The following is a 27,168-nucleotide window of genomic DNA, read 5'->3' on the forward strand; positions in this document are numbered from 1 at the left end:
TTAATTTTTTTAATAAAATTCCTACAAGTTTACTATTATTCTAAAATGTGGATAAAATAGTAATAAGTAAATTAGTTTTTTGATCATATTTACACTACACGGTTCGCAAATCCCTAGCCTGATGTCCAGGGGCTATTGTGCCTTGCAATGGACTACCAAAATGCATCTTCACCCTGTCCGTCGGGCTATCTTGACTTCTACTCAAGATAGCCCAACAGACAGGGCGGAGATGCATTTTGGTATAAGCATTTAAATACATTTTCTTATAGGGAAGAAAATATATATTTAAATGCTTATGCATTCTCTCACAGTTGGATGGGTATGTATGTAATTCAGGAATCGGGTTTACTTTCACGGTCGTGCAAAGCCGCAAACTGTACAGAAAGCAATCTGGATCTGTTGTGCAAAAATTTCCTCCAACATTGTCCTGACAGACATTACTATCCTCATTTTAAAAAATGAAATCTCCCGCAGCAAGCTTTAAAGTGATATTGATCGCATGTTCAGTGAAGAGAATTATCGAAAAAAATTATCCAATCTGTAACTGGAAAAACATAATATAATCTAGGCCTGGGCGAAAAATCGATTTAATGAATTAATTCGAATTTTTTGTTGTGGGCGATTTAAAAAATAAGTAATTCGATTTTTTGTAATTGCATATTTTTGGCTGCCCGGGGCTTCCGTAGCGTTATTATAGCAACATCAACAACAACGGCCCTGTCCCAAATGGCGCACTTCATGTGGACTTTCGGTCTCGTGGCCTTAAATTGCGCGTTCTCGCTTAGTCTACGAGTCCGTAGGGTGTCCCATCTGTCATTTTTACGCTTTGAAGTGTGCTCATCAGCGCCTCCTTTGCCCCCTTGATGCGGTCTTCAGCGAAGCCCGCACTGCAGCAGGCTTCGCGCACTTTGCCAACCCAGAAGTCCTTGCGAAAGGGCAATCGAACCAATCAGACGACGGAAGGGAGGAGTTCACACTGACGGGCAACTTCTCTACCTATTTTCCGGTGTGATGCTCGAGTCTGTCCCAAAATACGACTCCGGTGCACCCACGTGGACTCGCATCAAGGGTCCCTAAAGTCTGGACTACGTGATGTCATCAAAGTGTGGACTCTGAGGAGGACCACAAGTCCGGCGTGTGCCATTTGGGACAGGGCCAACATAGCACACGTGAAACAGCATCAGCAAGCGACAACATCATCATCATAGCACAAACACATGAAACGGCAACAGCAAGCGACAACATGGCTACCGGCGAGAGTGGGAAGTTTGTTCCAAAGAAAGGAATAAAATCATTTGTCTTGCTTTTGATTAAATAAAAGCAAAATTTGCTTTAAGTTGTCTGCCGTTTGTACTTATTGCTTTTCTTAATAAGTGGGGGGGGGGAAATCGGAAAAAAGCGGAAGTCGAATTAAAAAAAATAAAATCGGAGATTTTATTTTTAGGCCAAATCGCCCAGCACTAATATAATCCAAACTGTGGGTTTTGTGACCCACTATTAAATGGTGAGTATATCCAGCGTGTAGACGAGCAAGAACAACAGCATCAAAATCAACAAGACAAGCAGAGCAAACATTGTGATCAGTGGCCCTATAGGGTTTGTATAGGCAAAATTTGGCCTGTGGAGAAAAGTAATTCTGAAACCCTGTGCTGTGCCCTCAACGTCGAGTGCCGTTTTCTGGACTTCAGTTAATATTTCAGATTCAGAATCTGAAGTTTATAGACATTTCAGTTCAGTTAAAAGCAAATATTTATATTGATGCTTGTAATTTGATTATTTTATGTGTATTTGTTTTTTGATAGATGTTTTCAATATTTCACATTAAAAGTAATGTATTTTTATTAGGGCTCCTTGCATTTCATTTCAACCAGAGATTTTGAAATTTTGTGAGCCCTGCACTATTTTCACTTTGCTTTCAAACACAAATAAAGGAGTGAGTTTGAAAGCAAACTATATTTTGTGCAAAGCCAGATGGGGAGCAACAGTGGAGCAAACCCTGTGAAGTGGAAAAAATACACACCGGCTCTATGTTGCACATTTGGCACCTTTTAAATCGTGATTTATTAATATAATATAATACAGCAATACACTGACCCATAACACATCTGCCATGATGTGCATTATGTATGTTTGATAACGGGCAATACCTGGCCCTAGGAATAACCTTCCACTGTCTCCAAGGTCCTTCCACTGCTCCAATCACAAACATTAATGCGTGACATCATCCGACCAGAGACCAGATAAAAGAGTGCACACAAACAGATTCCACCGATACCACTTACAATCTCTCTTTCTTTCCCTCCCCCCACTTCTCTTTCCATCACTTGACCATCCCTCCCTGCTGGAGTTATGCAAAGCAAGAAGGCAGCATTGTAAACAAACACTGGCTATAAAGCCCGTATTGTGAAGACTTCAGCGCAGGACTTCCACTCCCACACTCACACATAAACATAAATAAACGCACATGCACAAACAAACACATTATATGACATTACGCTCATGTGTACAGTAATCAGAGCTGCTACGAGTGGCTGGTTAATAAGCATTTGTAGGTTATCAAATAATCAATAAGCAATCAAAATGCATTTATGAATTCTGGAAAGTTAAATTCTCAAAGTAATCTGCTCTGCCTCTACAGCACTACCATATGTCATCATAATTGATAATCATCAATGATAGTCAGCTCTGACAGTCAAAACTCATGAGAATGTTGTTAGCATTAAACTTCCTGTGAACATGACATCATTTTATTACACATGCACTTAACTAAGGGCTGATCTGAGAACAGGTGAACAGCAGAAAAAAGTGGCGACAATGCAATAGAAAGGAGAGAATGCGCGTCTAATGCCAGTTTCACATATATTCCGTATGCAGTGCGTTTGCGGTGCGTATTTATTTATATGCCCACGTTAACAGGTTACAGCTTTCACACAACATACGTATGCAGTGCATCAGTCCTGCAGTCGTTTGCGCACCAAGTCTATTTTTGATGTACTGCACGTGCTGATTTAAACTGATAGCGGATGTTTAGTCCCTAACATAAATTGTCACAAAAATGTAGCAGTTTCATCACGAATGCATAAAGTATTATTTTTAACCATTGTTTAATTATACTAACTAATTCTTTTAGTTTTTATTTGTAGTAAAAACAGTAACCCCAAATTTACTATTGTCTCACCACAATAACCATAACCATGGTATTTGTAGTAAAACTAGGGTGATACAATTATGGTTAATTTTTCTAAGGAGAACTATACAAAATGATATTGAAAGATGGGAAAGCGCACCTGTCAATCAATGCTATTACATAACATAGCGTGGACAGAGACAAATGTGCTCATAAACGAAATAATTATTGGATAATGTTTGCATCTTTGAATAATTGTAAGAATACAGTTCCTTTAAATATAATGTTTGTCATATAAAGTTTTGAGAGATGATATTGAGAGATGACTTGTTATTGTGGTTAACAGCGTGTTTGGCACATTAACCTCAAAGTCTTTTTTAGAAATACTGCTGTTTTTCCTGTAATAAATAATAATAATAATAATAATAATAATAAACAATAAAAATAATAATGATAATAATAATAATAATAAGAATAATAATATTAATAGTAATAATAATAATAATAATAATAATAATAATAATACAATTAGCATGCCAGCTTGCTTCCTTGTGTGTTTATTTATGTCACTATGCTGTTATGTTGTTATGTGAGGATATTTATTGCCATATGAGACGTTTATTGCCGCTATTTACTCGTCTATAATTTGATTCATTCATGTCCTGAATGAGGCTTAAGATTTTAAACATCCTTAATCCACACTTCTTATAGTCTCTTATAAGTATATTGTTATACACAGGAGGCTGTTATATTGTTATAGAGAAGGAGTTTCCGCAGAAAGTGTCAATCACATGATCATTTGGTACCTAGAAGCAGCGGGCCAGCAGCACACCGAATACGGAGCATGTGTGAAAATACAATGGGTGCTTGATGGATCCTACCGCATATGCACAGCAAACGCACTGCATACGGAGTATGTGTGAAACAGGCGTTACCAATCGAAAACCCCATTAATGTATTCTACTTGCTTACAGTGAAATCAAATTCCCTCTGCATTAGAGCTAAAAACACAGCTAGGGCTGGGAATTGGCTGCTCCTGCAAGGACCACACCCATTAAAATAAAGTCCGTCTACAATCACATGATTGTCCAAAAACTTCCGTCTCTCCATTCCTCTCCCTGTCTCTTTCATACATCCAAACAGTTTATGCCAGGGTAAATAGTGGGATCCTGTTCATCACAAAATGTTGCTTTATTGTCAACATTGTGCAACAGCAATAAAGTATCTTAATATACGGCAACTGCTTTCCCAGACAAACCTTTTCCCAGCATAACTGTATCAAAGCCTGATTCGAATGTGAATCAAAACCTCCAACTTACAGTAACTAAACCACATTCATACAACCTCAACTCCATTAACAATTTACAGTATCTAAACCAGATTTTTTTTTCAAAATGATAAAGTCACCCCCCATCAATCCATATTGACAGTAACTAAATCAGATTTCTGATCCAGATAAGAAAGCATATTCAGACCCATTTCAAAATCTGGTAGAAAGATGAAACGATCTTAACTGCTGATGTCGCAGTGGAAGACAGACTTTAAGTGCTTTTGGACAGTGAGCAAGGAATAGAGACTGACAGACAGTCTGTTGAAGGGCCTGCAATCCCATGAGGCAACAGTGAGAGTGCATTTCCTGTACTGTGCATTATGGCACCCAGCAAAGGGAAAAGGACAGCCAAAAAAGGAACAAGGCTGAGAGAGGATGAGCGATGGAGAGAGAAAGAAAGAAAAGATGGAGGGAGGTGGAGAAAAGGAGACTGATCGATATGAACAGTAATTCTATCTGAAGTTGAACAATTTACTGAAGGTTTTAGCAGCAGAGCAGGTTCCCCTGTGTAAAAGCAACGTTTAAACTGCAACACCCATAACGCAAAGCTGCAAAAGTGCAGATCAAAGTATGCTGAGGAGAAAAAACGATATATACATCTAAAACAAAATAGCTCACCTAAAATGAATTAGGTCATAATTTAATCACCCTCATTCACTTTCAAACCTGTATTACTTCTTTATCATCATCCGCATCTTTTGCCATTGTATTAAATTCACCCAACCAGAATTTCTTTTAAAGCCAGTAAGCAGTCACATGTTCAAACCAACATGAGGGTGAGCAAACGCTGACAGAATTTTCACTTTTGGCTGAACCATTTCTTTCCCAGTAATCTCACAGACTGTTTGTTTGTTCACTCATGTTGGAGGCCATCTGTGTATAAACTTGCATTAAAGAGTCTGCAATGAACCACTGAGTGCCCGGAGTCTGTCTCACGCAGAAACATTTCAGCTGAATCACAACGCAGTGACGCAGCTGGGACGCAGCACACCTTGCTGGGAATAAAATGGACCTGTCAGCAGCACCAATGCAACAGACTTGTTATGGCCAAGTAATACCCAGTGTGTTGGAGAGTGAGAGAGAGAGGAGCAGTGGGCGTGCTAGCCTAACATTTCCACTGATCGCACCTTTGATCAGCACCACCTGAGTCAGCACAGACGCTGGTACAGTACACCTCAGCACTCAGAACATCCTTTGCAACACCCTCTATCCCCAAAACTGAGAGAGAGAGAGAGAGAGAGAGAGAGAGAGAGAGAGAGAGAGAGAGAGTAACAAAGACTACGAGTAACAATCCATCACTGTTGTACTTTTGTAGATTGTTTACTTCTTTACTGTCTGCACTATACTTGTGCGGCATATCTTGAACCTGCATTTCTGTTACTTTTGTTGTGATTATGAATCACATTCACATAGTGCCTGTCGGAAAACATCACATGCACACACATTCATTTTCCCAAGACAAACTTCCATTGCAGTTGAATAAAATCTTGAACCACATGACTGCAGTGATGAAAGAGAAAGAGCTAGAGAATGACAGAGAGAGGGTGTGGCTGGAGTGCTACTGTGTCTGTTTGTAATCACTGATTTCAGATCAGCAAACCTGAAAACCACTTGAGGGGACCAATATTATTAGATACCATAACACGCTGCAGAGCGGTCATATCCTTCCTCTTCCTGCATACGGCTTATTCAACATCCAAGCAGAATCACAATAAACGTAACTAGCATCAAAACACCAATAAAATCAACAACAACAGTGATCTGAGAGAGCAGCAAAACATCAGAATATCACTTACATAACATACTGAACAGGGCAGGTCTTTGTGATACGTGTCTGTAAATCTGCCTTCCAGCTGAAGAAACAGGTTGAGCTGGGGCCGGGCATTACCCAACAAAACATAAAAACGCTCTTGCCAAACCATAGACGAAATAAATGTCAACACTGAGTCAATATCCATTCAGAAACAATACAAAGCAATTAACAAGATATACGAGTCTTGAGCTTCAGGGATTAACACAGCGTTCTTAAAACAATTCTTAGCTTAGTGATGCTATCAGTTGAACTACTTTTGCCTACTTTCTCGAAAAGTAACTTTCATCTTAGGCTACGTCCGTAATTCTCCATTGTTGTTGCTGTAATGTGATGTAGCGGTGTATGATTAGGGTCAAGAAAGACATGGGGTGATGACATCATCGTTTCACAAAATATAGATGGTTTTATCGGACGCACATGCGGTGACACAATACACCTCTGGTCCGAACTTTACTTACGGTTTCAGGTTTTATAATGGTCTGACTAGTTGCTGAACTGAACTCTTGAAAAAATACCTTGTCGAAAATAACAAATGTTTTGGTTTCCTCTCTAATCTATGTGCTGTTTATTTTGCTTTTTATATAAATAAACCACGTTTAAAGTACTTTGTTGTTATTTATTCTTAGCGGAGTTTACCGGAAGTTACGTGTTGACCACGAAAGCCACTTGTTTGTGTTGTTACTGCTGAAACTGTCTATCCGGATTGGCTGTACAAGCGCACCAACAAGAATGCAGTCGTTTTACGATTTAACCACTCTGGCATCCAGTTTCAAAAAATAGAGGTTTCAGTCACCCAAAACGTTGGATCAATCTGGACAAAACGGCAATACGATATAAAAATTTTACATATAGACAATTTCTATATGCTAACTTTCGGTCTCTGCTTTAAGGTCTGACTAGCGGCTAAACTGAACTCTGGAACAAATACCTTGTCGAAAATAACAAATGTTTTGGTTTCCTAAAGACAAGGGAAGACAGCGATTATTGATCGTCGCTCTGTGAAGGGAGGTTTGGCAGCCGATGTAAAGTTAACACTGTAGTTAATTTTTACATGGTAACGTAAGCTCAGAGTAGTTTTTGAGACGCTTTAGCTTAAATTTGAATTAAGGTAATCTACTCCTTGTTTATTTTGCTTGTTATCAGAAATAAAATAATCTTTAAGGACTCTAATATTGTTATTGATTCTTTGCAGAAGGTTACCGAAAGTTAAGTTTGTTCCATGAAAGCTGTTTTTGTTGTTACTGCTGAAATCGTCTATACAGCTAAATGCGTCTTTGTGTGGAGGGGCTCTTAGTTTAGTTTGGTTTTTGTGGCATAGTTGGTATTTCAGCTAAACACTGGGAAAATGGAGGTTTACACACACACACACACACACACACACACACACACACACACACACACACACACACACACACACACAAGCGTGTCATAGCAGGTACACTTAAAACCCAAATCACTCACTCACACACACACAATAATCATCAATTTCGGACAAGCGAGGTGTGGTTCTGGTACTGGTAACACCCAAACATTTCCTCAGAACATATTGAGAGAGAAGCTCAGTCTTTAACCTTCGAGGGATTTAAAACAACAATACAAGCTTGGTCCGACTGTGCTAGTGTTTTCCGTCTTATTTGAATATGAGGTTGCAAATTTGCATTTTCAATGTTGTCACATGCAGTGATGTGAGATCACACACCCTACACTGTATGTCTGCTCCTTGTTTATAGGAAAAGGTGGTCTAGCTGCATCACCTGTAACTCACAAAAAGCTCATTTTTTCTGGATGATCCAGCAACGCTATCCCCGTCTGACCCATGATAGTGTCAAAAATGGCGCGTGCTCTGTTCAAATGCAGGCTCATAAAACAAACCCTCCTCCTTAGTTATACAAGTCTCTTTCATACAAGCCCTGTTTAGTATCAACCATAATTGTTTTGGTAGTAGTTTAAGAAAACGTTTTTTACAGGTCGTTGACATGAGGAAAAGGCTTAAATAATAAAAGGGCTTGGTGACATTAGCCAAAAGATGACAGAGCAAGTTCTTGTGTTTTGAAGTATAAAGAGTAAAGAAGAGTTTCATCATGTTTTCTTAAGTTATCATCTGTGCTAAGCTAACAATCTGGCATTCACATTAGTCTGTAAAACATCACAGTTCATTTGGCTTTTATGCATAATGCATCAAAATTTTACATACATTTTTGTACTACTATATGTTATATTACAAAACAATTTCATCCTTGTTAAGTCTGAATCATAAATTTCCAGAATTCTGACTGAAATCTAAACATTAAATTATCCATGACCACCTGCTGCAGATCTCCACATACATTGAGGATACAAAGAAAAAATATGTTAAAAGGATAATTTTATGTGGATTATTTACATATGGCATTTCAAGTGACCGGTGGACAGGTATATCTCTATAAAATCTTGCTCAGAAACCTATGCAGACTGAGATAATAAATGGTTTGCTCACTACCAGTCACTAAAATTACCAGGTGGGTTTCTAAGGTCAACCCCTTGAAATGGCATGTGACACGCGATTCGACAAGATCTCAAAGCTGTGGCTAAGGTTGTAAATATTTACAGATGAAAAATGGCAATAGAGCTATCAGCAAATATTTCTGCCTCTGGCCTTTAAGAAAGTAAAGATAGTTTTAGCTTACTGATGGTGAAGTGTTGAACGATGTTAGGTTACAACTATCATAAAATATTTGCTTGTTTACTCTTGCCTCTGTGAAAAATCGTACATCAGAGCCCAACTACCATCAAAAAGGTGCAAACCCACACCTCAAACACACACACACCTCCTGAACAAACAGCACTATTCTTCATATGACGCTTAAATTTCAACCCCAAATACTGTTTTCTGTCTGTACCTTTGCCACGATACCGTTGAAACCGAACGGCTGGACGCCCGGTCGGAGTGGATCCTTCTTGCTCCTCTTCATTGACCTGTGCCACAGTCTGTACCCCCAAACGTTTCATCCTCAGCAAGCGAGGGCCGGTGTCCCGCAACCACACTCCTCCCGCATCCGACGCCGGCATCCCCCCGTCCCCCGAGATGACCGTGGGAACGAGGCTCTTGAAGAATTCCATGTTTGCACTGTGACACTTTTAATCCAGGCGCCTGTGCGGGCGCACAGTGACCGCTCCGCCACCCACCATCACCTCTCAGGAATCGGGCTCGTCTGTAACTGGACAGACGACCGCAAAACTGCTCCCCCACCCAGGCAAAACCACTGCCTGTCAAACACTTACTTCACCACAAGTTCCTCTGCCAGTTATTAGTAGAACAGTCTGCAAGTTGAATCAAGAATAAAAAGATGAAGTGAATATGATGTGAAGATCTTCAGTTACGGTGCGGTGTAAGTCGCCTGCAAGATCCGAAAAGACGAATGCTGCCGCGCAACTCTGATGGAATGAAGTACAAGCAAGCACCTGTAGTTTTTAAAAGAGTGCAAATCCACCTGTCTTTTTTCAACATGCCAGCCGTGAGATCTTCAAAAACATATACAAATGTTGAATTTGTTTGAACTACTAGGCATTAATCACGACGAGAGACAAACTTACTACCTGTCTGTTCATGCAAGATCACTGATGTGATGAATCTATGACAGTGGGCGGAGCTTTTCAGGTTGAGTGCCAAACGTTATCGGGGTGGAGCCAGGACATGTCCAACAGGAGATAATGTACACATAGGAGAGCGTCCAATCATAACCCAGCTGCTGGCAGCCTCGCCCAAACTTTTCTCGTTTTGGAAGAGAAGGAAGGAGAATGCCTCATCCAGTAATGGTGAAGAAGAATATGAAAAAAGAAGGCGTGGTGTCTTCAACATGCTGCCACGCTCTGATAAGTTTTATCAGGCAATAAACTCCAGCTACACTTCACACTCTTCCCGCCACACACACACGTACACAAAGACTGCAAGCTAAAACAAAAACAATATGAACTATGAATCCCCAACCATATTTCCCCTTCATTGGGGGGAACCAAAAGGGCAAAAATAACTCATGTTGTCAAACAGACAATAAAAAGAAAAACAGGTTGTCTCACACCCACGCAGACAAGAGCATTGGTTTCACTTCCACTTTTGAGTAAAGCAGTGAGTAAATTGACTCGTGGCATGTTTGGCCTGCTTGTCCGTTCAATAAATCAAACATAATATATGAAACCTTACAGTAAGACATGTGCATGCAAAAATACAAACATGTTCACAATAACCATTTGGTCAATGTAAATATTGCTATAATGGCAAAAGTTTAATACATTTAGTTTAAAAATAAGTGAGTTTCAAAGGATTTGGACAAAATTGAAAGGTGCCATGAGGTAAAATGATGTAAATGTTTGGTGTTTTGCATGACCAGGTCTTTTTGCTGACTCACTGAAACATATTCAAATAAACTGGCTGCTTTCGCTGACGGTGGGCATCGCAAAAATGGCACCAACCCTTACTGTCTGAAACCCATTTAATCACTATTGATACAGCTGACCAGCAGACTTCTGAGTAGAGCACCGAGTCCTGACCCGCAGAAGAAAAATAGCTTTAACAATTACAATGCTTACAAAAAATATTTTTATAAATATCATGGGAATACCCATCAGATGGTAATATCTTACGTTACTGTATAAGGTTTTCTTTAAAAGACTAAATACTGCACATACAATACTTTGATATCATGCACCAAAAACCATGGTTTGGGTTACAATGCCAAACAATATCTTTTTACAACCATAATTAAGGGTAGGTGATAAATGATAAACAGTAGAAATTTGTCAACTGGTAGAGATTTTGGACTCATATCATCTTTATCCAGGTCACGGAAATTTTACATTTGCACACGTATTTAATACTGCAGGTTAAAACAACTGAATCAGTTTAAACAACAGTGCTGTATGCACGCACTGTTTCTGCATGAGAGAAGTGCACGAGCCGCGCGTCCGCTGCTTATTGAGCTTGTAAGCATTTCTGTCGCTTTATTGGCCTTAAATACACATATGCATCAAAATGCAAGCCCGCATTAACACGATCATTTAGGTCTTAAGTAAACAGCTGAAAACGAAAGCGCATGTGTAACAGTATATTGGATCCGGACTTTGGTCTTAAAGGGTAAGTTACCTAATATTGCTCCTGTCTGTCACTCATGTTAATCCAACAGCAGAAAATCTCTCACTGCACTTAACTAAATCACTTTTCTACCTTTATTATTATCCTTATTTCATCACTATGTGTTTATCTTCAGTGATCTTGAGTTTTGTTTGTTTGTTGTCTTCTTTTTAGGTATTGTACCTTTATTTAGGTATTGTATAACTTTTTGTGACATTGATATTAGTAACAAGAATTATGAAAATTCTATGGTATCAAAGCTTTTAATAAGATAAAAAAACCTTATTTAAAGAAAAAGACAATTCTACCATGATACATAAAGTGACTCGTATCATGATATAAAAAAAAAATCATATTGCCCATCCCTACCCAATACTATTTGTACTATTTGCTATCAAATCTTGAATTGTTCAAGGTTAGGATTCCATAAAAAATTCCTTTGAAATATACAGCCAAAACACAGTTGGCCAGTTTCTGTGGATTCATGACAAATTTGACCTAAAATTGGGTCTCTGAATACAGTTGATTTCCACAGCGTCACCTGGAGGAAAGAAAGGAGATTAAGGAAGAGGAAATGACTTCAGCAACATACACACAGAACTCTGTTCCCACTTTGGCCAAACATAACCTCATTTAAGACCCAAAAGCACATACCGTACATAGATCAACAGTGCTGTAAAGTGAGAAAGTGATTCACAGGAAATGCTCACACCCTTAAGCTCTGTGTGAACATGTCAGACCAACCATGATATGGTTTCAGTTCCTCCAATGTGAAGAGATAAAATATGTGCAAAGTTGGTTATTTGTGGCACAAAATAATCAGAATCTAATTTTTGTTACCAATGTGCTACATATTAAGGGCTAAAATACAATTTTGGAAGAAATTTGATTTAGTGTCCAACAAAGTGGTAATAATGTTGCATAAGTCTTAAGTAACAGGCAAATGTTTTCATTTCAGAATATGCTCAGAGCCAACTGTGTGTGTGTTTGTGTGTGTACGTACGCCCATCCTACAAATCTCTTTACAAGCCTGCCCTCTAGGGGTGCCCAAAAGCAATGCCAGCAAACCACAGGACAGAGTGCCCCACCACAAGGTGCACAATGGGTACAAGTAGACAACATTTCAAATCTACACCAGTGAACCACAAATACACACAGTAATGTTATATATAAGCATTTATATAAAATGCTTTCATTGTGAAGTGTATGGAGGTAATTGATACAGATTAAGGTGTTTCGCAATGGCAGTATGTAAACTAATCTGACACGACTGAAATTGTCATGATATGGCCATTACTCGATGTGACATGAGAACACACTTCCCTGTCAGACACACAAACAAACACATGACTCACTTTTCTATATCAGATGGCACTATAATTATGCAAACTTGATGATAAAGCAGCAAAAAGCATGACCTTTGACCTCAACCCTGATCTACATTAGATCCACTTTCTAAGTGAAACCATTTTACAAAATGACAACAAGAACTGGAAAATAGAAAAGACACAGGGGGAAGAAAGGCAACAGTCATGAACTTTTTTCCTGTTGGGCACAAAGGGGCGCACCTTCCATCAACAGGCTTTCTTTGTCAGCTAAAGGAATGTGGGTCGCTCGGTCAGTATCTATGCCACCATTTCCTTGTGCGTATAATCTGATCAACATACACACTTTTTCAGCTCCAAGTGAAGGGTTTTAGAGCTGTACAGCAAAGCTGGAAAGAGAAGATGAATGTGTGAAAGAGGAAGAGATCGAGAGAGATATAAAGCCCCTAATTGAAATCAGCATAGGAATGTCATAGGGGAAGCAGTACAAACAATGCTTAACACGGCTCTCGTATATGCATGGGCAAAACAGGAAAACCAGCTCACACGGTAAACGAAGAACGGAACTGGTCCTGAATCAGTGCTTTAATATCATAAAGGTCCACCAATGCTAGAATCTCAAGACATTGAATGATTCAGGATCAGTTTTCAAAAAGCACAACGATGCAATTGAATGATCTAAACCATTGAGACACCATATTAAGTACAACCATTGTGTCGTCAATACAGCTCTGCTCGCAATCTATTTTCTTAGGAAACGTTTTTTTTTTGCTCAAATGCTGGTTTGTTGCATATTGTTCCTGATTCATACTTCCTGTCTTGCACAGGCCTGTTTTTTCACAGGATGTTGTTTTTTAGCAGTTAGAAATGCTCATATGGTTGCTGTGTACTATATTATTGGTTTAAGGTTTGATTGACACATATTTCTAAGGGGAAGGTGTTGTCATCAGTCGAGAATGTGAGAAACATGTATATATTGCACACGGGGTCAAGGATTAAACTTGTTAGACTGGTAGATCCCCCTCAACATACAGTAGGGTTCAAGTCTGAGACGACGTTGAAAATATTTTATCTCCAGATCTTCAGTCATACAATTTGAAAAGATTAGAAGTGCTTTAAATGTCGTCAAATGAAAAAAAAAACATTTAAGAGCACGACTGGTAAGCAAACGTGCAGTTATGCACAATGTGTTGCTCTTAACAGGGTCTTTAGTCAACTAAACAAACTCAACTCATTCATTTCACTGGCTGACTCAAGGGTCATGTGTTTGCAAAACATCCCACATAGTTTTGAGACTCCTGAAAACTCTCACTAGAGTTTTTGTTTAGATCTATTACACAGAGGTCCTACATTTAAACTTGTACCAACCTGATTTGATATTATGGTGGCTAATCACTTTATACAAATATGTATTTTGCATCATGTCAAATAACTTCTAACTTCATAATAAGTTATGTATTATTCAAATGATGTGATGAATTTTTTCGATGTGAATACTTTTAGTTTAAAGCGCAGTGTAAGCATTAGTATCACTTTTTTGCTCTGAATGCTTAAAGACACATCATGTCATCTGGCACAACCAATGGTGTTAGTTTGGGGACGGGGTTATTTGTGTGGCCAAACAATGGAAGACATGGTAAGGTGGAAGGACTTTAAGAAACCAGTTTAGAAACAAAAACTGGTAATTACACAGTTATTAAGGTAATAACAGGACATCCACCTTGCACATATTTGCCTTTCTTGTGCCTGCACTTTCCCAATTTTTAAACAAGCTATGATGCATAAAATGTGTAGATTCATGGGGCCTATAAAATCCATTGAATTGAATTGATTTTTAAAATTTTATTAATTTTAAATTGTATTTTCAAAATACATATATTATAATATTATAATATATACAAAAATTTCTGGATTCTGTGCATGCACTTCTCTTTTCCTTTAATGTTTATTTACATTTTACTTACATTACAGGGCTCCAGACTGCCACCAAAATTTGAGAGTGTGCCACTCAATTTTACATCCAGTCGCACATGTGCGACCTGTAAATTTGACCTTTTTTTGTGATGTGACACTGAATTTAAAACAGTACATTGTACTTTCTGCATCTATCATCAAAGTATTTATTAGTAATACAGTGTATTACTTAGTAGAAATGTGAATATTTGGTTAGCATGTTGATTTACGGTATGTGCCCCTAAAATTTTCAGTTGGGGGCCACTCTGCTCCTAGCGAAAAAAGTACGTCTGGAGCCCTGCATTAACACATACTGTTTAATAAACTGAATTCATAAAATGTAATAATTTAATCCATCTTTTCTTATGTCATAAAATATAATAATTTTCTTCAAAAACAATTCAAAAGCATTAATATTATACTATAAAAGTACATTTTACTATACAATAGTAATAAATTTCTCTCAACTTCATTATGTTCACCAGACTTTTATTTTGGCGGGTTGTCAGTGTGTATTTGGCAACAGCTTTTCTCAATGAAATGTGCGTGAACTGACAGCAGCTCTGGGAATAAACATGTGTTCATGTCTTCAGATGCTGAAATCAGCCCAAATTGAGTAATCTCTTAACAGATCACATTTCTTTTGCGGGATAGTTATCTCTGTGTCACAACAAGTGCACTGGAGTGCAGTGTAACAAAGTGATAGATGCCAAATCTTTAAAATCTGCATTAAACTTAAAGATGCTTTAGTTTCATTGGTTATGTATCGTTTATTAGGACAGTGGAGGAGTCATCACTGTATCAGCAGGAGGCATATACTGTGCAATAATTAGTGAATGTTTTGTAGAGAAATTAAAACAGGTCGCACCACAAAAATCATTTGTACCAAATATATTTTGAGGTCGCACCAATTCAATTTCAGAAGCCTACATCAAAATTAGGTTAGTAACTTGTTAATACATAGTGGAAATATAGTGGGGGTCAGTGCTGAATGAAACACTTAAATATAGCAGCCTTTCTGCTGATTATTATACGCCTACCTGTATACACAGATGATCTCTTCCTAATCTAATTAACAGTGTGGGATAATCTTTCTAATTAACAACCCAACCTTAACAAAAACAATCTAAACCTAGTAAACCAACAATACAAACATCTGAGATCCATTCCATCTAAACTTACATATGTTGAGAGGACAACATTATATATTGCCCAGTGAAAGAATAGTTCATTTTAGAGATCTTGCAAGAATTTGGAGTCTTTCAACAGTTGAGTTAAACACAAGCAGGCTTGATGATGCTGTGAAGTGATAATGAAAGCTGGTTGGAGATAGTATCTCATAATGTATGTGATGACTGGTTAGTTCTGCAGACAGAGGTAAATTTCACTTTGATTGATTGAGATTGATTGTGCATGAACAGTCAGTCCCCGTGAGAAAACAGTGATCGCATGCTTTCACACATGTAATTAACGGATCTCATTAACTCTCACATTCATGGTTCACCACTACCCGAGTTCAAACCTTAAGACTTTAATGGAAGTAACCTAACCCTTAACCTTCAGGCTAGAACCACCAAGATAGGCTCTCTAACTGATGTCGACAAAACCTATAAAGTGAGTACTACTAGGGGTAGGCGGTTTGACGGTATAAGACTTAAATTTCACCGTTACATTATATATCTTGATATAATATTATAAATATAAATCCAAATCATGTTCACAACACAGATGTCATACCTCTTGTGATATAAGCTCCTCTTCCAGCTCAGGAGTCATTTGTGGAACCTCTTCATTTGCGTTTATGTTTCATCATCACAGTCTCATGCGAGTTAGGCAAAGTTCTTATTTACATACCATGATATAGAAAAACTGCTGCGATATAAACCATAATTCAGCCGGAACGTATAGCTACTGTTCAGCTCTGACACGGTCAACCCACCCAAAGAAACATGTTCCTAATTTGTACACAATATGGGAACCATGATTCAGACGATTGCGTCTTTTCATGAAGACATCAGTACAGCGCAATGATGTAATGTTCATTCTGCAATTCGGACTTTACACAACATGATTCTGCCGAACTCAAGTCAGCATCCGCAAACCCCTTCAAACTCTACTACTGAGCAATTTCATGATCAGTTATGGGATATGTTTGTATATGTATATCAATATTATTAATTATTTAGGTAATTAAATGCTCAAAAATACCATTGGGAGACAAAAAAAGAGCCAGAGGCGGAACAAGAGGTGTGGCAGACATACCAGAGGGCCATAGAGCTTAGGGAGGGGGGTTGTATCAAACTGAGCTGCAGGCCCACAGGGTCAGGTCACGTCAATCTGGTAAAAAGACAAAAAAGAACAAAGTTGCATGGGTTCATTAGGCAGCAAATCAGACAGATCCATCAATGAGCAAATGCATCATTTAACCAGCATCAAAGGAAATAAACTCTCTTAAACATCAACATGAACAAGTTGAGTTATCTCAGCAACTTTAAATGTGTAAGCGGCAGTAATTTCCTTTCAAACGTACAGGCTAAGCAAATTAATATATGATTTCAGATTAAGGGGCCGCCCAAACCATGCCTGACTGCATTTTGTCTCATATAGTTAGACTTAGTTGGTAGGCTTTGCTACAATGTACGTGAGGTTTTAAAAATCTGTATGCTGACCCTCTTGTACACGTAAAAACTGGACTTTACAAAGACTACATTAAAGACATAATGCAAACTCAACTTATTTGTATACTAAAGGATAAATCGTTCATAATGCCGAGTTCAGACTGCATGATTTTAGCCCTGATTTTGACTCGCCGACAGGTTTTGAGAAATCGCAGACAAATGCCCGAAATCACAGACAAATCGATGCACGTGTGAATTATCAAAGACGTGATCTGGGAGAATCACAGACGAGTCACCGACACTCGTGAGATGTTCGGCATGCTAAATATCTGGACCTGTCGGCAATTCAAAATCATGATGTGTGAAATGTGTTTTGACTGAAAATAACATCGGCGATGACCTACAGCCAATGAGAGAGCAACAAGACAGCTGGAAGTTCGGGGAGAAGTTTCTCCAACCATTTCCTCCTTCATAATCTTTATTTCTACTTCTTTCTGCTGCAAATGAGCGTACTTTGTATGGTAAGCTTTTTGCGGGCTACCATTTTTAATAATAATCCCAGTCTCACGTGAGAACTCCGGTCTTGCATCCGTGACCTCGCGTTGTTTCCGGTTTGCGGACCGGACAAAGTTGTCTGCAATTCTTCCTACAGTAAAGTCATGCAGTGTGAAACCCCTTGTCGCCAATCCATCATGAAGTCTGAAACAGCAGCGACTGAACATAACCCCAGATAATCACGCAGTGTGAAAACATGTGTGACCCGACTACTTTGAAAATCATGCAGTCTGAACTCGGCAAGCTAAACTCTAAATATATATATTTATATACATTTACATTTAATCCAAACTAACCTTGTAAACTTTTGCCATTTCCAAATTTTGCTTCCGAGCAGATTGATAAAAAAGTACTCTCACTCCAAAAAGTATTATAAAATCAGCCAATCAGATTAGAGCTGGCCAGGAAAGGAAAGTGCTTTTCAGTTTTGTGTGCAGTATGCATCAGATGGCCTGTTAACAAACTACAGGCATGCTGTTTGAGGCCGGTTGCCACTGACTAAACCTGAGCCAGGATTACAACACTCTCCCTAGGCAGTAAGCTACAGATTACCACCTTCCTCCCTTCACCCGTCATTCATCCATTTGTCCGAGAGGAGGTTACGTAAACTCAGTTGCACCATGCAAACAAGCACAGTATGAGTGGCTGTAACTAAAAAAAAAAAAAAAAAAAAACACACACATGCTGCCAGAGACTTATTTATAGACAGACTACCTGTGTCTCATTTGCTATAATTACTATTTAGGGCTCCTGCAGCGCTCAGTGACACTGCAGTTCAATCACAGGCGAAAAATGAAGCCGCACAGCACATCTGAGATGAATGTCTGCTTGAAAGGACAAAGAAAGAGGGTGACAGAGAGGAATAAGTACGTTATGTACTAGTGAGAACCCAGTTTCACAAGCTTGTGGAGAATACCCAGTCACACACAAAACTGCTATGACAAACACCGCCGATCCACCAATGTCAGTCTAATAAGCGGCTGAGCAAATGCTTTACCGAGCAAGGCCTTATGACTTTTATCCCATGTAAGAACATGAAATATTCTGTATTCACTGTTATATAGGTTTTACTACGAGATTCAGAATGTAGTATAAATAATGATACTAGTCTTGCTCTTCAGTTTCAGGTATGCAATTTATTGTATGTCAATTTATTGTCTAACAATTTTTGTTTCGAGCCCCGGCTAGAGCAGGTGACCTTTCTGTGTGGAGTTTTTACATATTCTCCCTGTGTCAGCGTGGGTTTACTCCGGGTACTCCGGTTTCCTCTCACAGGCCAAAAACATGTAAGTTAGGTGAATTGGAGATACCAAATAGCCTTTTCCCCAACCTGTGTGGATTAATTTGTGTGGTTCAACTTATCTATGTATTAACCAGTTCTTGTCATGAATATAGCCATTTATGCTGGAATGACGTGAAGAAAAAAGAAAGAAAGCACAATTTTTTTATATATTATATGTATGCATATTTTGTGTACTTAGCAGTGATGTTTATTATATTCTGTATTGTCTATACTCATGTGGCATTCAAAAGCGCTTTTCATTGAACTCTGTACACACAGTATTTGTACATTCATCGACTTTAAATACTTTTAAGATGAACTTCTAAGGTAAAGGTAAGAGCAATGCTTTCCATTTTGATATTTTTATTTTTGTAAATTGTTCATTTCCTTCCAAAAGAAAAGCAGAAGTCAGCTTGTTGCGAAACCGATACTAGTGATGTAATGTGAATAAAATCATACTTGTCATACTTCTCATTGTCAACTTTTAGCATTCTAGGACTTTTTGGTAAAGTACAACTACTAAATTACTCAGAATGCCCACATATGATGCAGATGATACGTAAAGACAAATAAGCCTGCTGCAGCAACTTTTGAGCAAGTCGGATGACACGTACATAACCAGCCTTCCTTTAAAGTCAGACGAGATGTGAATAGTTCGTCGAACTTCCTGTTACACTGAAACAGCCACAAAAAAGAACTAGCCACACACATCAAGCCTCACCTTCAAAACATTTTCTCTCACGCACCCTTAAGCTGTCAATTTCTCACATACTGTCAAATTTACCCAACGCCCATTCACGTCTGAGACCCCTGAACATTTTCACACGTCTCTCACTTACGGTTTTCTTGAGACAATGTCTTTATGAGTGATAACAAAAGCAATGGGACACACAAAGAGCTACTTTCCCAGGACAAGAAGGGGCTTGTTTTCTTTGGCAAGGCCAAGGGCTGGAGGCTGAAGCCAAGCAGTAACAAGAAAGGAAAAGCGTCTGTCCAGAGTTGAGCTAAATTAAAGTACAGAACACAGATAACACCCATAGATCCACTGTGTAAGAAAGAAATAAAACATTTAGTGTGCAATGATAGAAATAACTCATTAACACACTTGTGCTTAGTCCACACATGTACATGGGTATTTTTACAAATGGAGTTTTCCCTCCGTTAAAATAAATCTTCGCGTCCACACGAACAGGCAATAACCTGGTATGTATGAAGCGCTGTCAAGAGCATCCCAAATCAACAGATGGTGATAGATCTCTAATTGTAAAGACATGTTGGCCAATCAGAAGCCAGTGCAGAGTAGGGCATGGACGATTAATCACGCGATCATGCTTGCTATGTTTGTCAATGAATTACAGTGAAATTCCACTACATCGACGACGCTCAAAAGAGTCATAATACATGAAAGATAACATATTATTAGAATCGTGATTAAGCGTCTTAGTCCTATTCCAGAGTCTTTCCTCGGCACAAACAACAATGTTACATGCCAAATACTTCTGTTTCACCAGCTACACAACAACGCTGCAATAAGAGTTTCTGAAAAACTTCACCCTATCAGGAGTTTACATAAAAGTTCGCTTACAGTCACCAGATACTGCATTTACATGTGGACAAATGGCCAAACTGCGTAGAAAAGCTACAGTTCTGAAAATACCAGTAAACGTGTGGACAGGACCTTAGATTACTTTGGGCACCTAAAAGATCAAGTCTTGCTAAACTGGTCTCTCTCTCTTACACACACCACAATATACTTATTCTGGAACATACTTTGAGCAGCCACAAAAGACCGCCTACTCTCTACGTGTAATGTACCAAGCACAATGTTTTTACATCAGTCTTGACCTCTAGCACAAACCCAGAGTGTTGAGCACGTCTTTAGGCTCTCATTACTAAAACCAAATCTCTTTTGTTTTTGTACCCCTAAATGTGTGGTTTCACCCCTGGATTTGGATCCAGCTCCGCCCCCTGGATGTTGTGTCCTGCAGTGAGCCGGAGAAATGAAAAGGATTAAAACATCAGGTATGAACGAGAATGTTTCTCTCTCGTCTCCTTGTGATCCGATTGACCAAAATACATCTTAATAGGTGTAAACGGGCTATGATGCACACCTTACACTGACACTTTTTGGGTACGTCTGGAAACTGAAAATTTTGCCATTGGTGGCTGCATTCCACTGTTTGATAGGCTGTCAGTCGATACTCTGGAACTTTTCATAGACACAACAAGACAACAAACAGAGGTCTATAAAAGAGCCTGTAGAAAACGGTCATGTAATACTAAATCATAACGGTTTTGATGTAAAAACTCAAGGAAGTGTTACTCAATCTGTGGTTTCAGATGAGTGTAAATGAATCCCAAGGGTTTAACAGACTGATATGGACAGCAAATCACTGCCTAAAGGGGAAACTCTCTGTTGAGCTCCCGCTCATACATGTAGAGGAATGGGGAAGAGCAAGCCTTCAAAACAGGGCTCCGTTTGTTAAAGAGGTGACAGATCAGAAAATGTTGAGTGAAACATACAGGTGGATGAACGTGTGACATCATACATGTAAATTATAGGAACTTCTTTCATTTTCTAACACAATAAAAGGCAGTGAACACATTTTATTGAAATTTTGGCCTTGGCTTTATTAAACAGGTACAAAAGCAAAAAGTTACACACAATTATTGAAGAAAGATGAAATGGGTTCCATAAATGTTGTAGGCCAGACTCAATTTGCATCTGAGACACAATCTGGGAAAAATAAATGTAACCTAATATACTTTTTATTACTATTGCATAACACATCCATGACAGGTGTTTTTTCCCACATCTCAGCTTATCAATAAGCATCTGCAAGTCACAGAAATGAGCTCAAACATCATAATATCTTTCATTTGTCCACATATCACCTTCAATGACATTGCAAAACAGTTCCTGAGAACATAAAACGACTTGCACTTCCCATAAAACCTGATAAGAAGATGGGTTAAACTTTATAGACCAATGTGCAGACACACACATCCAGACAAAAGACTATGGCCGTTTCTCAATATACGTTCTTATGGGATCTTGCATCCTTATGTTATCATCAACCGTCAAAGTCCGATTCCAATACTCAAGAAAACAAGAACAAAAAAATACATGGAGTACAAAGATGTGTTCTTGATATTTAGTATGCAATGCATCAAATGCAAACTTGCTCGTTCCTGTGTGTCTTTTATTCACATTTAGTCTTTCATTTGTTATTTTTTGTTTTTATAGTTTTAACTGAGGTATCAGTAGAAGGCTGGTAAAAGTAGGCATTTGTTTAGAAAACATTTTAAAAAGGAAATAAACATAGACGTTCTCCACAAGAACACAAGTCCATTCTTTCCGTTCCAGAGAAACGCTATGTTCCCTAAAGTCAAACTGGCAGATGAATTAATCCGGCCAACTAAATCATCGCTCTGACCTTTGAACTGAACCGACTTCAATATCAAGATTAAATAGTTTTACGTAAGCACATGAAAGTCTGCTAGATTTTTTATGATAAAATACATACAAATAAAAACATTTAGTAGAGACATTATAGGTTGGTAGCAGCTACTGAACATTATAATGATATAAAGTTTCCTTTCTGCTTTTATCTGACCTCTGTAAATCTCTTTCCTTCTCTCTCCCTCAAAGTAATCCCTCATCTTAACTAGTGTATATCAGAGAGTGAGCCAGACGGTGAGGATCATGCAAACATGCGTTAGATCCATACCTGAGCCACAATGATGAATTGTGGGGGATAGCAACTAGGCTTTGGGAAATGAACCCGGACAGAACCAGCAGCCCAGGATTTAATAATGTACTCCCCGCACACCGATAAAGTTTCAGTGCAGTCCTTTACATCAGTAGTCCACAGCATCCTGCAGCTAATGTGATCCTCAGCATACAGTTTGTTCAGTCACTTTTTGTCAACAGTCGTACCAAAAAATCCTGATAAAATAATAACTAATTGTATTTTTCGAAAATGTTTGAGTTGCCATTAGGGCCGGGACTTTAAAAATAACGCGTTAAACATTTTTTACGCATTTTAATCGCACTTATTTTTGCACCGCGGAACAATTCTCATTGGATGAGTTTCGGAGGACAGATTATACTGGAGCACCAACTAGGGCTGTCGCGCTAACCGCATTACCGCATGACCGCGCTACTGACAAGCCCAACCGCATGGAAAAAAAGCAACCGCAACAACCGCGCCTTCACGTTAAATTCATGAAACTATATGCCGCCTTGTTTTTCACGTCATACAGTACACGTATAATAAAGGCCAAATAGATTTTCAAGAGTTAAGAGAGTAGGCCAGTTTTTTTCTTAAATTTCAATTAAAAATGTAATACTTCATATTTCGTTAATTCATACAGTGAATGTGTGGAAAAAGTAAAACTGAGATGACAGAATAACTGTGGCGTCATCTGCCTCTAGATGCAGTTTTAAAGATTAAAAGTACTTTAATATAACTGATCAACCCAAACGCCAAAATATAACTGGTTGCTTACCAGCATTAAAACCTCATAAAAAAGACCTTTAGAGTTTTTTTCTTTGTGCATCTGCAGCGTCCGCTCCGTGGATGCAGCCAATATAACGCCGCGGTTGCTTTTGTGAATTGACTGCACACTTGACTTTCATCTAGACATTTAGATAAACAAGTTTTTCATCAACAGTATCTGCGTGAAACATTATAAACATTGATGATCATCTGCCGACCCGACTGTTTCATCACATCCTCTATACACGGAGAGTCTGCTTTATTAACGGCTTTTCCTTCACTCCGCGTGAGCTAAACGTTTCCGCTTTTTATTTTTTTACTCGCATATATTTCTACATATTTTCGACAAAGGAAGACACAGGATATAATGTAAGTTATTATAGATAGCATTTAAGTTTGTTCTGAAATGATGACAAATCTGTGAGACTAAAAATTACCTCTCCAGCTTAATTTAGCCAAAATAATGATACATTCGTTTTCATACTTTATATATAAACGTTAATTTATCTACTAATATATTATTAAAATCCCCTAAATTATTATGCATTGCCTTCTGTATTGCATTCGTTTTGTACATTTACAGGTGCACAAATACTGGCTAATTTTAATTTCTTTAAGACACTGCTGTGTTCTGTTTTGACCGATGCTCTGTTAATTTGCGCTTAACAAGCCTAAATGATGTTCTTCAATTTATTTTTGTTTTCTCAAAAATATATTTAGCTGTAGTATAGCTTGTGTTAATCTTTTTTTCATAAGGGGAAATACATGTAACCTACCCTTCTTCTACATTAGTTGACCTCATTCTGGATTTAAAAAATAATTTTATTTTAGTAAATGAAGGCGGTAAAACCGCATACCGCGCTGGTGAGCCACGCAAAATCACCGTAAGGGAAATTCCTTCACCGCGACAGCCCTAGCACCAACTAGCGCTCATGACTTCAGACTGCAACAAACCACAGCAACCCAGTCTCACCCCATGTCGTCAATATTTGACGACACTTGACCATTCGTCATATGTTGACGCGAAGGGTATACCTTTCGCGTCATTTTTTGACGAACTGGGGACTTCAATACTATTACGTCCGTTGCATTCTCTTTCCTATTTTCTTACCATTTTCGCGTCGGTTTAGGGTTAGATTTACATAATGACATCCCTACCCAAACCTAACTCTAACCCCAACGCCAGGTGACAACTGTTTCATTTCGCGTACCTAACTCTAACCCCAACGCCAGGTGACAACTGTTTAATTTCGCGTAATCTAACCCTAAACCGACGCGAAAATGGTAAGAAAATAGGAAAGAGAATGCAACGGCATAATAGTATTGAAGTCCCCAGTTCGTCAAAAAATGACGCGAAAGTTATACCCTTCGCGTCAACATATGACGAATGGTCAAGTGTCGTCAAATATTGACGACATGGGGTGAGACTGTGTTAACCACAGTGAACATGAACGAAGAAGCTGATGAGATCGCTTTGGTTGGCCCCGTGGATGGAAATTTTTTTTATCATCTCAATGCAAAACATATAGCATCTAGCATGGACATTAGCCCGACTCCGAGTACAACGACTTTGTTGAACAAAAATAAACAATATTTTGTTGCTTAAGCTTATGTATTCAGTCATTATTCATGTTATACTAAAAATCCATGATAACTTAAAAAATAACTTCTCAATGTTCTCAGGTCAAATATTTATATGTGATTAAAATTGATTAATTTCGATTTATTAATTACAAAGCCTCTAATTAATTAGATTAATTTTTTTAATCGAGTCCCGGCCCTAGTTGCCATATAATCTAACACTTACCCCAGCAACTTTCACAAAGTTTACATTTTGGTGGGAAAAACATGGCACAAAAGTAAGACGATAAGGCTTCTCAGCTCATTTTGAGTCACACATAGTAACCTGCGGTTCAACAAGGAAATGAGCAATGCGAGTTCATTCTGTTAGGAAGCGGGTTGACTCAATTCATTATTCAGACCAACCGACTTCTATGTCAGACATTCTTTCAAAAATATTTACATTGGACAGCACATAATGCTGTATGGTTTTCTTACTGACAGGGACACAATAGAAAGTTGTTGACTTTTTAAAGTCTTTTGTTTTTAATCATATACAATTCACAACCAGACAAATAAAAAATGAATTGATTTAACCCTCCTATTATGTTTGGGGTCAAATTGACCCCAAAGCTATGCTTATTGTATTTTTAAACATACTTTCTGACTTTTCCTTTATACTTTTTGACTTGAAGTTACTTTAAGTCAATTTGGATAAACGTGTATGTCAAGTATATAAATGTACATACTACATACAGTACACACAGTGTTCCTGTAAAACTGATCGAATGAGTGTTTATACTATAATGTGTGAATAACTGGTAAAACCGTTCCAAAATTAAAAAAATTGTATATATTATTTTCATTACTCCTAAACATACACTAAATGTATGTGCTACAAAAGATATGTTTTCATAGAAATTAATCTTTAAATAAACAATTTATGTATATTAAAAAAACAAATTCTACAATTTTATTTTAAATTTGAAGTTATTTAGCATATATTACACTATTTGGGGTCAATTTGACATTTAACATTAAAAGTGTTGCTAAAATTTGAACATAACAGGAGGGTTAAATATAATCTAGGTAGGGCCGTGTGAAGCACACAGATCCTGCAGCCCCGTGTCCCTCATTAATTCAGATTAACACATATAAACACATCCATGGAAAGTATTTTCAGAGGCACATTAAGATACCCAGATCATAACATTGCAATGTGCATCAATCTCTCAATCTTATTCCTGTACGACCCTGTATTCTTAAGAATGGTTTCTTTTCTTAAACATTTTAAAATAACCACGGTTTCATTTGGCCATGCTATAACAGTCCTTTATCTAAAAGAATGCTGGGTACATTTTCTTGCCAATCTCAGAGTGCCAGCTGACAGCCGACCAGCAAGGTCACAGCGACAAACCATCAAAAAAATTGTAGGCATTTGGAAAACACGGGCAAGACATCTGCATGCCTTGCAGAAGCGCACCATACATGACTGTCGATTGCAAATGTGTAATTATGCGTTATCGCTAAAGGGCATAAAGAGCCAGTGGCAACACGCTCTGACATCATTTAATCCGTTCTGGTAAAAAAAAAATGGGACATTAAAAGTCCCCTTTATTTCTAGTAAAAACAAGCTCTGTACTGCCTAAGTTCCAGAATGCCCACATGTACATTAATATGCCACCTACAACAACAGACTGACCGTCTCGGAGTCTGCTCGTACAAGAAGCTTCATTCGGTCACAGACAACAGAGAACTCAAAAAAATCCAAAGCCCTCACTGTTTATGTATTCCCCCAGTCTTTCATGACAAAAGCAAAGAGGTTCTCAAGGGAAATATGTAGAAAACGAGGGTGAAAATGAAATACGGCACACACATGTAATGTAAACTACATAGTGTTTTTAACTGCAGTTGCGCAACAGCCATTGTTGTGTTTGTGCGTTTAATAATGTACAGCCTTACACAAAAAGAGGGTATAAAACACTGGAACCTCAGG

General features: G+C 38.3%; 1 protein-coding gene across 5 annotated transcripts in view; it reads right to left on the reverse strand.

Annotated features, from left to right (window-relative positions):
* fryl (furry homolog, like) overlaps positions 1–27,168 on the reverse strand; it is a 111,250-nt gene that overhangs the window by 80,953 nt on the left and 3,129 nt on the right. For 4 of the 5 annotated variants that reach the window (XM_065257125.2, XM_065257124.1, XM_065257123.2 and 1 more), the window contains exon 1: positions 9,150–9,887. In XM_065257125.2, the coding sequence (XP_065113197.1) occupies positions 9,150–9,369 (220 nt within the window). In that variant the 5' untranslated portion in view covers positions 9,370–9,887. Of the gene's footprint in view, positions 1–9,149; positions 9,888–16,917; positions 16,993–27,168 lie in introns of those variants that run through there. The other variant, XM_065257128.2, reaches the window with a different exon arrangement.

The sequence above is a fragment of the Paramisgurnus dabryanus genome, chromosome 12, assembly GCF_030506205.2.
Source record: "Paramisgurnus dabryanus chromosome 12, PD_genome_1.1, whole genome shotgun sequence".
Taxonomy (NCBI): Eukaryota; Metazoa; Chordata; class Actinopteri; order Cypriniformes; family Cobitidae; genus Paramisgurnus; species Paramisgurnus dabryanus.